Source organism: Solanum pennellii, chromosome 8, assembly GCF_001406875.1.
Source record: "Solanum pennellii chromosome 8, SPENNV200".
Taxonomy (NCBI): Eukaryota; Viridiplantae; Streptophyta; class Magnoliopsida; order Solanales; family Solanaceae; genus Solanum; species Solanum pennellii.
Window position 1 is genome coordinate 64,185,520 of NC_028644.1, and position 14,862 is coordinate 64,200,381.

At 29.8% G+C, this 14,862-nt stretch overlaps 2 protein-coding genes across 5 annotated transcripts; one reads left to right on the forward strand and one right to left on the reverse strand.

Annotated features, from left to right (window-relative positions):
* Positions 1–3,104: 3,104 nt before the first annotated feature.
* Positions 3,105–10,034, forward strand: LOC107028530 (probable polyamine transporter At1g31830). 3 transcript variants are annotated; one of them, XM_015229625.2, is made up of 2 exons: positions 3,105–3,382; positions 8,079–10,034. In XM_015229625.2, exons 1-2 carry the CDS (start codon positions 3,281–3,283, stop codon positions 9,519–9,521), a joined length of 1,545 nt encoding a protein of 514 aa, XP_015085111.1. In that variant the 5' UTR covers positions 3,105–3,280; the 3' UTR covers positions 9,522–10,034. The 3 variants fall into 3 exon arrangements, with proteins under 3 accessions (XP_015085111.1, XP_015085113.1, XP_015085112.1); XM_015229627.2 differs by lacking the exon at positions 3,105–3,382 and adding an exon at positions 7,593–7,896; XM_015229626.2 differs by lacking the exon at positions 3,105–3,382 and adding an exon at positions 7,593–7,793.
* A 465-nt stretch (positions 10,035–10,499) lies between these two features.
* On the reverse strand, positions 10,500–14,487 carry LOC107028531 (probable ribosomal protein S11, mitochondrial). 2 transcript variants are annotated; one of them, XM_015229628.2, is made up of 3 exons: positions 14,331–14,487; positions 12,985–13,092; positions 10,500–11,432 (listed from the first exon to the last, which is right to left on the reverse strand). In XM_015229628.2, exons 2-3 carry the CDS (start codon positions 13,085–13,087, stop codon positions 10,834–10,836), a joined length of 702 nt encoding a protein of 233 aa, XP_015085114.1. In that variant the 5' UTR covers positions 13,088–13,092; positions 14,331–14,487; the 3' UTR covers positions 10,500–10,833. The 2 variants fall into 2 exon arrangements, with proteins under 2 accessions (XP_015085114.1, XP_027774705.1); XM_027918904.1 differs by lacking the exon at positions 14,331–14,487 and adding an exon at positions 13,193–13,235.
* Between the last annotated feature and the right edge of the window lie 375 nt (positions 14,488–14,862).

Genomic DNA, 14,862 nt, shown 5'->3' on the forward strand with positions numbered 1-14,862 from the left:
TTAATAAATTGCATCCCTTCTCGAATACTATCTAATCGAAATGAATTGGTATGGTACAATATTTGTGCTAATAATAAAGTAATACTTTATGTTTGACTAATATTTCAAAAATACTTTTAAAAAGAGATTATTTTTTAAAAAAAATATCTATTATTATTCAAAACACCTATTTTTTTCTCTAAAAACTTGATCGAACAAACTGCTTCAACAAAACCCTTACTCCTTTTTATATAGCTTTAGGTCCTCATTTTTAGATTTGGTTTCAAAGAATTCAAAATAATATTCGGGGATTATTATAAATAAGTGCTTATTTGAAGTTTAAAGAGTTTTTTTTTTCAAATTGTTTTTCATGTTAAACATAATTTTATTTTTTTAAAAAAGGGAAAAGGGTCTGATTTACCCCTCAACTTTGTCATTTGGAGCTGATATACCCTTCGTTATGAAAGTGGCTCATATATACCCTTACCGTTATACAAATAGTTCACATATACCCCTGCCATTACAAAATGAGCTCACATATACCCTTCATTTAACGGAAGTAAAAAAATTAGTTTTAGATTTATATTTTTTACTTTTATTTTAAAAAAAAAAATTATTTAGGGGTATATATGATTCTTTTATCAAAGTTCAAGATATATTTCAATTTTTTTCATACATAAATTATTTTTTTGATTTATTTTATTATAATTATTTGAGTTTCTTATTCTTATTTTTTTTTCTTTCATTCCTTAGTGTAAAGAAAAAATATTTAAAACTATTTTTTATGTCTATATTGTAATTTAATTTTTGTATTCGAAGAAAAAAAATGGTCATCTACAATAAGTTTTACAAGAATATTAGTGAAATTTTAATAAATTTGATCATCAAAAATAATAATTCTAAATTATTCATTAAAATAAAAAAAAAGAAAAAAAAATATGTTTGACGAGGATTAATTCTACTCTTATGGGATTATATTTTTTAGAAAAAATAATAAAAAATTAAATTAAAAGTATTATTATTTTCATTTTCCGTTAGGAAAAGNATATATATATATATATATATATATATATATATTACAATTCCAAAAGGGCTATGATGAATTAAAATCTAACATGATGAACCAAAACATGATTTGAGTAGTTAATTGTAGTTTGGTGATTTGATGTTTGTCATTCGATTCTTCCCTTTTAATTAATCTATCTAATTCTATATATTATATTCAAATTATCATTGCATGGAAATATAATTATAATTATATATAGTCTCAAATCATGCCCACCTTATACCCACATTTGGGGGCACAAATAGACAAACATTCAGCTTGCTTACATGATGGGATTGGCTCAATTTCAGTTCACATATACATTATTATATTATAATATCTTATAATAAAATAAAATATAAAAGATATATCACATAAATTATTGGATTTTGAGTACCCTACATCAATAATTATCTTATAAATTTTAAGTTATATCTATATTAACTGTATAAAGATTTTATATTATTAAATCAAATCAATCAAATATAATAAGTTACTTTTCTGTTTTCCAAGTTATCATAATAAATAAATTTTAACTAACTTAATTGGATAGTTCTTGTTTGGATGGTTGTCACATGTTTAAAAATTCATATGTTTCATTGTTTTGATAAATACACATTTGGACGGATTGTATATTTTTTGTTGTTTATTACAATATTATATATCAATAATTTAAAAAATTAACTTATAAAAAAAGAAGACTAAAAATTACATGATAGAACTATTATATAAAATAAAGGGAATAGGGTTAAAAATGTTTTTGAACTATGTCAAACGAATAAAAATGTCATTCGTTTGTAGTTTGGTCCAAAATTGTCTTTCTTATCATATTATGATCCAAAAATGCCCTTATTAATATTTTGGGTAAAAATGATCTTTTTTCAAATAAATATATTATTTATTTTCTTTTAACACATTTTTTGTTCTAGTAATATTTTTTTAAATTAGCAAATGTTTATCTTCAATTAAAAAATGAAAATATTTCTTATTTTATTATAATTATTTGCTATCGTTATATAAATATAAATTAATGATGGATATATTATGATATTATACTCATATATTATTTGTCAAGATGCTACATGAAGTTATTTTTATTGATAAGATGAGATTAAGGAGGAAAAAAATATTTCCTACATTTACTTTTTGTTAAAGTGATTTTAAAAGGAAGAAAACAAGATCATAGTTCTTTAATAATTTAATTAAGAAGAAAATGTAGTTATAAAGAAAAAAATATATAGTTATTCGAACAAGGGTATTTTGGACCAATTTTAGTAACTATAGAGAATTTTTTGGACTAAAATATTGACTGCAAAATATTTTTGAATCAAAATATTGACAACAGATATATTTTAAATTAAACTATTACAAAAGATATTTATATTCCTTTTAACATATTTTGAAGATATTTTTAACTATTTTCCTTAGAAATCAAAAGTCAAAATAGGATCATTAGAATACAAAATGAATAAATTTTTGTTACACAAAAAGACACCATATAATACATTATATGTAACAACTATCCAAACACATTGAATGATATGTTCTCTCTCCATCATACTTATTTTGACTTGAATACGTGTAAAAAATAAATATAGAGCAAAACTATTAAAATATCTTTTAATTTAGTTGTGATTTTAAAGCAAATAATAAATTTGAAAAATTACTAAAAAGAAGAATTATCCCTTTTTAAACTACCCAAAGAAGTAGACAAATCAAACAAATTAAAATAGAAAAATTACTATTATACACCGACGACGTACATAATTTAATTTTTTTTTAAATCTTATGTACTCTTTCTATTTAAAAAAAATTAATCTACTTTTTTTTTAGTCTGTCTCAAAAATAATGATATCTTTCTTTTTTTGTAATATTTTAATTTTAGCTTTCCATACAACATGTTTAAGGCCACAAAATCAAATGATAATTTTATATGTTTGACCTAACTTTAATTTAGAACCACAAAATTCAAAAGGTTCTTCATATTTTTAAATTCCGTACCAAATCAAAGCAGATTATTTTTTATAAAACGGGGAGAGAAATTAACAATTATAAGAATAGCAATGTCTCCCTTTGACCATGTACACTTGTTTTCTTACTTATTATCTCTCTCTCACTTTATCATTCATATATACTTAAGCCACAAACTAAACTCTATTCATCAAAATCTTTTCTTGATGAAGTAAAATCATAGAGAAACTATATATCACAAAATCAATTTGTTTGATTTAAATCTCTATTTAATCTATAAAATAAATGGTGCCAACAACAACAACAACATCAGAAACTCTTCAAAATTCTTCAATTTCAGTAGCAGACAAGAAAACTTCTCAACAAAATGGTGATAACAACAATCAGGTAATTAATTAAGAATATTTAACTTCCTTAATTATTAAGTTTATTCATTTGTTTAATTAGATTATGAACATGGGCGGTTTAAGTAAAAGTGTAAAAATGGTGATTTTTTTTTTTCTGATTAGTTCTAGATAGCTAAGCTGTGTTTGTTAATTAATTAATTAATTATGGCCGGTAATCATCCTAATTAAATAAGTAATCAAGTAGTAATGACGATGACGTTTTTTTTTTAGGAAAAAACTATGGATTTCTCTTAAACTACTTGGTGTTGGTGAAATAAACAAATGGAAAAAATTATATATTATTTACTTATCATGGAAAATAAAATGTGTGTGAATTTTTTCGTTTATTAATTAGAATTTGTTTAAATTAACTTTTCATTTTAAACAAATTAAGTTATTTAATGTAGTTAACTAGTAGTTATCCTAACTCCTTCAAAAATATTACATATTTTTTTTTTGTTTAAATTTTTATGAAATAGACATTTAAAGCAATAAAACAGTGAAGTATGTCGGCTTTAATTCTCATAATTTTTTTTTAAGTATATTACTTGTTTGCTAAAGCTTCAATTTTTTTTTTTTATCGCAAGTGCTTTTCGAAAAATATTTTTTTTAAAAAAATAGTTTATGTTTTGCTAATCAATTTTAAAAATATTATTTATTATTATTAACACAGTAATTTGTACTTGAACAAAGTTTAAAAAATGTATTTAGAAAGAAAGAAAAACACAATTTTTAAGAATTTTTTATTAATATTTAAATAGTGATTTGTACTTGAACAAACTTTCAAAAAAGTGCATTTAGTTATCTAGTAAATATTTTTGACTTTTCAAAACTTTGGCCCTAAAATTAATTAACTCGTTTGGACAATAAGCACTTTTTCCTTGTACTATAAATACAAGTTTTATGTTGATGTTTAATTTAATAGACAATTCACTTTAACCGCAATTAATTTTTATACTTTTTAAATTATTAAATCTTAATAACTTTTTTTTGTTATTTCTAAATATCTAATTACCTCTTAAAAATAATAAAAATTATATATTTAAATATAAATTATATCATATAAACTGAAACGAAAAAATATCGTCATTCTACAAATTGAGTGGGAAGGGAGATTATTGTGGGGTTTGTATGTTGAATAATGAAGAAAAAAACACTGCACGCCTACAATGAGTGCAGTGTATTTAGAAAAAAAATCTAAAGACATAATTTTATTTTATTTTTAAGTTGAAAAGCAAATGGAGACATAAAATATAATTGCCGCATGGTTGACTTGGCTTGCTTTGTTAATAATGATCATCAAAAACTAAACTTTTAGCGTGTACTTTCTACAACAAAATACTTATAATTTATCATAATAACATTAGGTTTATTGAATTATAATATGATCTCGACTATTCATTAGGTATTTGTTTTATTTTATATATAATACATTATTAAAAATATGAAAAAAGATCAAAAATACCTTTAAACTATTACGTAAGGTTTAAAAAATATCCCTCATTCATGATTTATTTGGCTAAAAATACTCCTCACTGACATCACCCTCCGATGACCTCCTAAAGTTATCACGAAGTTTCACTTGGACACCATAGTTGAGCGATATTTATTTTGAACCCCTAATGTAGGATCTCATTGTGTCATTTTGATACTTTTCGCTACATGACATGGTGAGTGTAACACACTCAAAGTCAGCTCGTGGAGGGCTTTGTTTTCGAGCCAAAATTATTTTTAAAACACTGTATCTTCTTCCCTCTTTCTTTGTGATTGTCTCATCCACCACAAACCATCAATCCATGACGTCGTCGATACATCATCGTCATTAATCTTATTAAAATCGAAGTAATTTTTAATTTTTCAGATCTAAAAATCATAACAATCGTCTTTTTTTCATTATGTTTCTTTAAATCCAACAATTAAATTTTAGTGCCACAGAATAGCTAATCTATTTCGTGTTCACATATTTGAATCCTTTGTATATTCAAGAAATGCAAAAAAAAAGGACTAATTCCACGATTGTTAGTTAGAACTATTTTTTAGAAGTAAAATAAGAAAAAAATTATGTTCTTATAAATTAATTTTTTACAATGTAACTATATTCTTTTAAAAGTATTTTTTAAAAAAGACGATAGAGTAAAAAAGGGGCTAAGATTGAGGTGTGTGTGGATAAAGAGGATGGACGACCTAGTAGGGGCGAAGGAGTGGTTAGGGCTGGAATCGGTGGGGTGGGGCAGGGAAAATGCCTGAGTTGATTGAGTGCAGAAGACAAGGGTGAGTTTCTTGAAAATTAAAAGTAATGAAAATAATTTTTCACTAAAATGTTTAAAAACTTTCGAGTTTTTTGTATGAAAATTTGATTACTTTAATTTTTCATTGCTTTCAATTATAATACTAGTGAAAAATAACACTAAATTAAGAAAATTTGATTAAGAGATAAGTGACTTGCTAATAATGATAGTGTGCCAATCTATTTCTTAGATGGAGATTGTGCCAACCTATTCTTACATGGATAAAATATTATTATCATCTTATCGTAAAATAATAATTATCTTGTAATCAATAACTTAAAAACACTAGATAATTGTCTATTAAACGTTTTAAAATATTTTAATATTTTATTTTTTTTATATTTAAATTTTAAATTTTCTTTTTAATAAAAATATAATCAAATACACTTCAAACTTTAATTTTAATTTTTTTCATGATCAAACGTCCATTTAATTTCCGAGCCAGGTTCCCTTTGTTGGGGGCAATTGATCCAAGCCTATATGGGCCTATAATGGCCCAATTATTCTAGTCTTCCCAAAACAAATCCAATCCAATCTTTTAGTGGCCAGCAACCGCACATGCCATGTTTGTTTATGCTGACAATTTCTTTTTTCCTCCTGATTTTCGAGTGTCGCTTTGCGAATTCGATTAGTTGTATTTATCGGGTTCCGCTGTTTCAAGGCGGATGCATCACGATTAGTTTTACGGGGTCTTGGAGACGCAGTCAATTTGTAATGCCTCCTGTGGCCCTGCTGGGACTCGAACTGGCGACCTGAAGGACTTTGTCCTCAGGCCTTTACCAGCCGAGCGACCCCTCAGGATTTTTATGCTGACAAGTAATATCTCATAATGTAAGTGTATTATTTCCTCGATTTCAATTTATGTGACTATCTGATAAGATACGAAGTTTAAAAGGAACGAAAGGTGACGTTTAGCTATGAATTAAATTGAAACTAAAAAATATATATGAATTTTTGAAATCTATTAAAGTATTATTTTTAAAATTTAAAATTGTGTTTTGAAAATGTATTTTAGAAAAGGACAGGTTATTTGATTATTTGATATTTTGCCAACACTTTGTCCTACAAATATTATTTCTTTTAAGAAGATGGTGTTCTAGTTTAGACTTTTGATAGATTAATATAAGCCATAAAAAAGAAACAATTATATAATTTAGACACGTTTTTTTCATGTAATAGCAATATAATTTATTAAAAAGAATATTATATTGAATTTTTCAACTTAGGAAGATTCACGTGAATCATCATATTCTCATACTATTTCAGCCATTCAGATATATATTCAGCCGAAAATGACTCCAAAAATTATCATTTTTGTTTCAATTTATTTTGATATTATTAATAAAATAAATTATTTTATTAAAAATTAAATAAATATTTAAAATTATATTCTAATTTTTAGAATTTTTTTTTTAAAATTACTAAATAAATTGAAACAATAGGAACAGATGGAGTACTTCATTTGGTCCACAATGTCTAAAGCCAATCAACTACTTGTACTTTTATTTATCTAATTTGCACCTTTTATATATTACCTTTTAAGATCGCACTTAAGATTCTACTAAGAAGTAGCTTTTTATTTTTCTATTTTAATTTAATATTTTTTAAATCAATTTTCAATATATGTTAGATTTTAAAATTTTCAATATATGTTAGATTTTAAATATTTTAGAGTTTATCTATAAAATTGGATTTTATAGATTCATGAATGGAGAAAGTAATTAATGAATGTATCAAGTACTTTAATAAATATTATTAGGTTTTTTTAGTTTGATTAAAGTATATATTTTCACGACTAATGAACTATTTTATTAAGAAAATAATATAATAAAGCATTGATATTATGAGATGATAGATACATATAAAAAAGAACGGAACGAATAGTATTTTAATTTTTAATAAAATTAGATCTTTGAAAATCGTGCCATTAGGTGCTTTGCAATGTCAATCTATTGATGATCCACGCAAGAACATTTTTTACCCCACACCCCACACCCCACCCCACCCCTGTAATCCGTCACTGAACTGTAAACTCTTATATCTGTTTGAAAATCTTTAGCTTTGCATAAGGTTTTGAGGGCTGTAAATGGTGGAACCTTCAAAATTGAGTTGCATTTCTTCATGGTCATTTTTCTCTTCACCTCCTCGTTTTTATCTTTTTTAAAATTGATTATTTAATTATACACGTTGACTGAGATCTGATACATGAACAGTTGGTTGATGGGCTGTAAGTTTTGTTGCAAGATTGAGTTTTTGATTTAAAATTCGATGACCCATTATGTTGTTTTATCATTATCGATTGTTTTGTTGTTGCTTTTTGTAATTTAATTGCTTTCTTGAACAACCCCATGTTATTAATTGTTTAAAAAATGGCTTCTTTTTGATGAAAATGTTTACTGAAAAATGCAGAAATTGAGGGTTTCAGCTCAAAGAGAAGCTGCAATTCCTATGGGGGACTACAATGGTGCTGAGTACATAGGGATTAACGAGGTTCCATCTCCTAGAGCAAATAATTCTAATAAAGTTTCACTTTTGCCATTAATTTTCCTTATTTTCTATGAGGTTTCTGGTGGGCCTTTTGGTGTTGAGGACACTGTGCAAGCAGCTGGTCCTCTTTTTGCTCTTCTTGGATTCTTGATTTTCCCATTAATATGGAGTGTCCCTGAGGCACTTATTACTGCTGAAATGGGTACTATGTTCCCTGAGAATGGTGGTTATGTTGTGTGGGTTTCATCTGCTTTAGGTCCATATTGGGGGTTTCAACAAGGTTGGATGAAATGGCTGAGTGGAGTCATTGATAATGCACTTTACCCTGTTATGTTCTTAGATTACCTTAAATCAGCGATTCCTGCATTAGGTGGTGGGCTTCCTAGAATTGTAGCTGTTTTAGCACTTACTGTGGTTCTCACTTATATGAACTATAGAGGTTTAACGATTGTCGGATGGGCAGCTGTATCGCTTGGTATATTGTCGATGCTACCTTTTGTTGTTATGGGGCTTATTTCGATTCCCAAAATTAGGCCTGAGAGATGGTTGGTGGCAGATGTACATAGTATTGATTGGAACTTATATCTGAATACTCTTTTCTGGAATTTGAACTATTGGGATTCGATTAGTACTCTTGCTGGAGAAGTACGTAACCCGAAAAAGACTCTGCCTAAGGCTTTGTTTTATGCTGTGCTTTTAGTTGTGCTGTCTTATCTTTTCCCTTTGCTGATTGGTACTGGAGCTGTTCCACTCGAACGTGAATTGTGGACTGATGGATATTTCTCAGACATTGCGAAGATACTTGGTGGAGTTTGGCTCAGATTTTGGCTTCAAGGGGCTGCTGCAGTATCAAACATGGGTATGTTTGTAGCTGAAATGAGCAGTGACTCTTTTCAGTTACTTGGTATGGCTGAGAGGGGAATGCTCCCTGAGTTCTTCGCAAAGAGATCGCGCCATGGAACTCCAATACTTGGGATTATCTTCTCGGCTTCTGGTGTGCTTTTACTTTCATGGTTGAGCTTTCAGGAGATAGTAGCAGCAGAAAATTTCTTGTATTGCTTTGGAATGATCTTGGAATTTATAGCATTTGTATGGTTAAGGATTAAGTATCCAAATGCACCACGCCCGTTCAAGATACCGGGTGGAATAATTGGAGCCATCTTGTTGTGTGTACCTCCAGCCATTCTCATTGGTGTTGTATTGGCCTTCTCTACAATCAAAATTATGATTGTAAGCCTCGCTGCTGTTGCAATCGGGTTGGTGTTGCAGCCATGCATTAAGCTTATCGAGAGGAAGAGATGGTTGAAGTTCTCAACTAGTTCAGATCTTCCTGATATCACAGCACATGGTCCATTAATTCGATGATTCTCTAATGAGCTACATCGTTATAAGGTTTATCTGTTTCACTTACATAACATCAATGACAACTGTGTTCAGTGCAGACTGAAAAACAGGCAACGCCAACAGAATTGGTTTTTGAGGTTTTGTACTGTCCCTTTTCTCTTTAAGGATCTTATGGTAGCTTCTAATCTCGTAAGCTGTATTTGCCATGGTTTTCTGCTTGTGCCTTAGCTACGGTTTCCAGCGCAACTCCAGCAGAAGTGGTTCATCAAAGGTTGGTTGATCTGTTTCTCTTAAAGGACGTTATGGTAGTTTCTAATTTTGTCGTTGTATTTGCCCCGCTCTTGAGTTTATTGAAGTAAAGTAGCTATCAATGATAGTTCAGGGAATTGTGTTAGAAACAGATGACAATTGTTTTTTCCTGGATTGATCATGTTACTTGTGTGTAATGCAGTGTGCTAGTAAGATTAATAACTTTTGAGGTGTAAATGAATTTATATGTTCGTAATTGAAACCAAATTCAGCTTGTTTATCAAACTCTGGAGTGCCAAGCTTGACTACAACACAACTCCACAGCAGTTTTCAAAGCTTTTCAGAAAAGTTCTACTAACACCTCCACCATATCAAGTGTAATTCCACGAGTGGAGTTAACAGAACAATAAAAAGTAGTTATAGCTCTGTGAGGGTGTGCTTTACTTGTAAAACTCAAGCAGAAGTCGAAACACTAGACCAGACTAGACAAATCTTTTCACAGCAAAAAATCGCGTTATCTTGAATATAACCACCAACATACATCATTTGGATGAAATTCATGGAAGTACTTTAGTTTGACCTCATTCATAAGACTTTCAGATGATTGCTATTTGAAATGTAACACTATTTACTAACTTTGATACAAATCCTTGATGAGAAACCTCTTTGACTTAGACAAACCATCATTTGTAAACGAACACTTTTGGAGTTATTGAAATGGGGAATACACATTCAGTTCAACTACAAATATGAGAAATAAATAGCATTTGATTACTCGCAAAATGAAATATCAGTGATTCTACAGCTCTTTGACACAAACGACAGTTTCCGCGAAACTATTTCAGAGATAAGAGGCATCAATGGAAAATTTAGCACCAATTGTACAAAACAAGGCCATATTTGCTATCTGTTACTGTCAATAGTACATAAGATGCTATCTAAATTGATATGCAGAAGCAACCTACTCTACACAGCTGAAAGCCTCCAAAATCAAGCAGGGACTGTTTATTAAACTGTCAAAAGGATTTCATTCCCTGTAACACATATAAGACTAGTGACTCATTACATTCCACCTGATTAGCAATTAGATGCGACGCTTCTTTGTGAGGCGGCATCCATTATGGGGTTTTCGTGTTGTGTCCTCAATGAATACCACAGGGTTCTTATCTCCACGAGAATGAGTGTAGCCCTCTCTGAAGCTTAGAATAGCTTGCTTCTTTTTCTTAAAGTAAGTAAACCCATTTACTTTCATGACCACAGACCCCAAGCCTCGGTCCCTGGCTTCACGCCCAACATGTTCTGCAGTTGATTCAGCAGAGTATCTTGCAACTTTCCCTCCTTTTCCTGTTAGCTTACCTGCACTAGCTCCAAACTTTTTATTCCCTTTCGAATCTGTCACAGTTACAAAGGCATTGTTGCGAAGAACCTTTATATGAACAATATCAGCATCCTGCTCAATGTGATACCTAGAAAGTGGAGCGCCACTCGGGAAACGCCTTGCATTGTCCTCCGTAAGTCCTCTAACAAAGTCCATCGGCCTATAATTGTTTCCCATTTCAGCTTCCTTTGGGCTTCCAGAATGTAAGAAACACCTCCTACCAACATTACATGTTGAGCAACCATTCATTCCCGAAAATGAGTTCTGATTACTGTATATTTTGCTTTCAGTCTTCCCTTGAATACCTGCACCAAAATGATCCTTTGAGCAAAAGTTCAAAAAACTTATCTCAAGACCAGAATAAGACACAAGGGCATGTGTATTTCAGAAGCTCAGAAGATATTGTAGAAGAGATTCCTCGATCTCCGAGATACTGAATTTAGATAGACATTGTAACAGGTTTAAATACATTTAATTAATTATAGATCACATGTTCTACCATTGATAACAACCAAATCGTAAGAAAGAGTGAATTGAAACAAACAATCAAAACCTATATAGAATTAACAAGATAGAGTTTGAATTAGAATATAGGGAGGATAGATTTAAAAAAGGAAAGGAGAATCAAACCCATTTCTCTTTCTGTTACTCAAGAAGCTAGTAACGGCGAGGCTACTTATAAAATCCAAAATCTCTACTCCATCTCTTTAGAAATCTCTCAGAGAAATTAACTATAAGGTCTCACAATACGACGTATAGTGAACCATTTTCTTTCTCCCACACTAGGAACAACAGACCATCTTTAATAAAAACCTTAGTTTATCAAGAAATGGAACAGTAGCATAATAATCCAACAGGGTGGGGAAAACAAATACAACAAATGCCAGATAGCCAATATCAACAAGTTCCCATCATGGAAAAATTTGAAAGAACACTATATGGGATACCAACAAGAGAATTTTGATTTTCCAGTGCTTAAAGACAGGATTATTCTTAATTTTTATTTCTCGCTTACCTATTTAAGCAGCAGCATAAATAAAAGAAATCAAGGCAGGTAAGGCTACTGCACTAGATTTTTTTATGTCTTCACCTGTTCCTAATGCTATATGAGATGACTTCTTAATTTGGTTTTATCACTTCTTTGCAAGATTTCTGTTTTTCTGTATAATATGCATATTCACAAAGTGAGAAGAAAACAGACCAAATATTAGTAGTCCTCCATCCTTTCCATAAAAAATAGGTTATTTTCCAGCTTCATTCCCAAAAATCGTAGTCTTTAGTTGAAATCTTCCATTTACTTAGAAATTGGAATCAAATAATATCCATAAAATTCTAGGTAATTCATAAATCCGCAAGCAAGGAAAACCTCCAAGTAACATCTTCCATTTTGATAGTCCACTATTCTACATTATAATTGTGATGCATACTCCCTCTATGCTATCTTTGATCCTCCTCAGTCTGAAACAACTTAACAAATTCTTCGTGTACTAGAGAGAGAAATATGAATAGTTTATCTAAAATTGTGCAATTAAGGATGGAGAAGCTTTCACTCTTCAAGTGAAATTCAGTAAACCAGCAAGTAGATGCATCATTCATCTTGAATATCAAGCAAAAGATTTAATCATCGCATCGAACAAATATTGAATATAAAAAATAGATGTCATGAGATTGGTGTAATTGAAAAGCAAACAGTCACTTGTAACCATTGAAATAAATTTTAGGACAATACGCTTCAAAACAAGCTCAAAACTAAATTCACACACTTCAAATAAAAATGGAAACCAGGTATGAAGTGGTACACAATTTGATGAAGAGAATTGCACAACATTTAACAAGAAGAGAATAAACAGCACCCACCAAAATTTGGGAGTGTTGAAAAGGTCCTGAAAGCTTGAGGATGATCCGAAGATCGTAATTTGAAAGCATTAGCAGCCCATAGGACACTCCGGATGAGTTTCATCTTGCCTGTAACAATGCAAATCACTTCAACTTAACATTTATTTTGACAAGAAAATTATGAATAATCAGAAAAACCTTTCTTACAAAAACCCCAAATCTATCGTACTTTCTTCCCATCTTCTTATTGAACTCATAAAATGATATCACATCTCTATAATAAAGTTATTTCACCGTTAGATGGTTAAATGATAATTGTGTGATTCCTATATACAAATGGAAAGAACATCAAACTGTTAATTAAGAAATGGAAAGTTCATATGTAATATCCTAGAATTCTAGACATACAAAGAGACCATATTCCTGTAACTATTTTGATCCAATAGTACCATATGCATTAGAAACAAATCCAACTAAATATTTTCAGGGAAATTAACTTAAATAGCAGTCCGCCCAAAAAAATAGTCCGCGTATGTGTAATTATGTATAACTATTGTACCAAATGTTTAACTTGGTTGCAAGCCCAGCTAACAATCATGACTAGGTAAGAGTCATATTTCGAATACAGGCATCAAACAAGACTAGCATAGTAACATGATCACAGCCCACAAACACATCTTCCAACAAAACATGCCACCAAGCTTTAACAAGTTGCTAACTTGCTCATTTTGTGATAGGTCCCAGTTAACCCCTTCTTCCTGACCTCTGGAAGTCAAAGCTATTGCCCGTCTAAATGAAATGGAATAAATCAAATCAATAAGCTTTTTGATTGATTCAGGTCGCAGCGAGGCCAAATTCAACCAAGGAAAGAGGGCTTAGCGGGGTTACAGTCCTACAACAATATCTGTTATGTACAAAATACAAATTGTAGTCTAAAAGATCACACAACCCAATCTCACATGTGTAATTATCATTATAGTCTTGCACCAAGAAGATACTCAAACTTGCTCCTTTCACACCCCCAAGGAACAAAAATATAGAGAGTAACATGTTCTAGTCTATGGTTACTAGCTGAATGAAATTACCACAGCTCAAACATACCTTTTCTTTTAGCTCAAAGTACAACATAAAGATCCATGAAAACATAAAACAGCAAGAAATCAAGATCTAATTTTTATACAAGTATTCATTCAGAAATTAAGAAATCAATGCTGAGACAATCTTCAATTTGGATAATCAAAGCAAAAACAAACGCAAAATTAAAAAAAAAAAAGCACAAAAATTGTTAATATGCCGCTGAAACCGAAAAAATGATGAAAATAACAGATAGAGAAATTTTAAAGCTTGAAGTTGGAGAAAAAACTTACTTTTGCCACTGAAATCGCAGAAATGGAGTAAAGAAGAAAGGAAAAGATACGGCTATGGAGGAATGAAGAAAGGAAGATGGAAAAAAAACTTAGGGCTCTTGTTAATGAGGGTATTGTTGGAAATAGAAAAAATTATAAGGCATAAAAAAGTCAAAAACAAAAATATTTTAAGAACAAATTTATAAATCTTTTAACCACTTTTTAATTTTGTCAACAATTCAAAAGGGAAAATATAAAATTAAGAGTGAGAGATTTTGTGAAAACTTCTAAATTTGATGTGAATTATTTAGTTTCATTCTTGAATTATTAATGGTCTTGAAAACACACTTTTACTTAATTAACTTAATATAAATAATTTGAGGACAAACCTAATGATTTCTGCCAAGTTTATGAGTGCTTTCAATACTTCTCTCCAAAATTAAAGACTAAAAGAATCATAGAGAGTTTACGTGTTTGATTTTACAAATACAAGATAATCTTTTTTGATTTAGTGGACTTTTGAAGTAACGATAAAATATGCATACTAGTGTAA

Bases quoted from the DNA above. Each gene is read 5' to 3' on its own strand.
- LOC107028531 (XM_027918904.1), bottom strand. From the start codon at position 13,220: ATGAGTTCAATAAGAAGATGGGAAGAAA. The intron at 13,093-13,192 runs GTACGATAGATT...GCATTGTTACAG, and splicing joins AATAAGAAGATGGGAAGAAA to GCAAGATGAAACTCATCCGG. The intron at 11,433-12,984 runs GTGGGTGCTGTT...ATTTTGGTGCAG, and splicing joins TTCAACACTCCCAAATTTTG to GTATTCAAGGGAAGACTGAA.
- LOC107028530 (XM_015229625.2), top strand. From the start codon at position 3,281: ATGGTGCCAACAACAACAACAACATCAGAAACTCTTCAAAATTCTTCA. The intron at 3,383-8,078 runs GTAATTAATTAA...TGAAAAATGCAG, and splicing joins ATGGTGATAACAACAATCAG to AAATTGAGGGTTTCAGCTCA.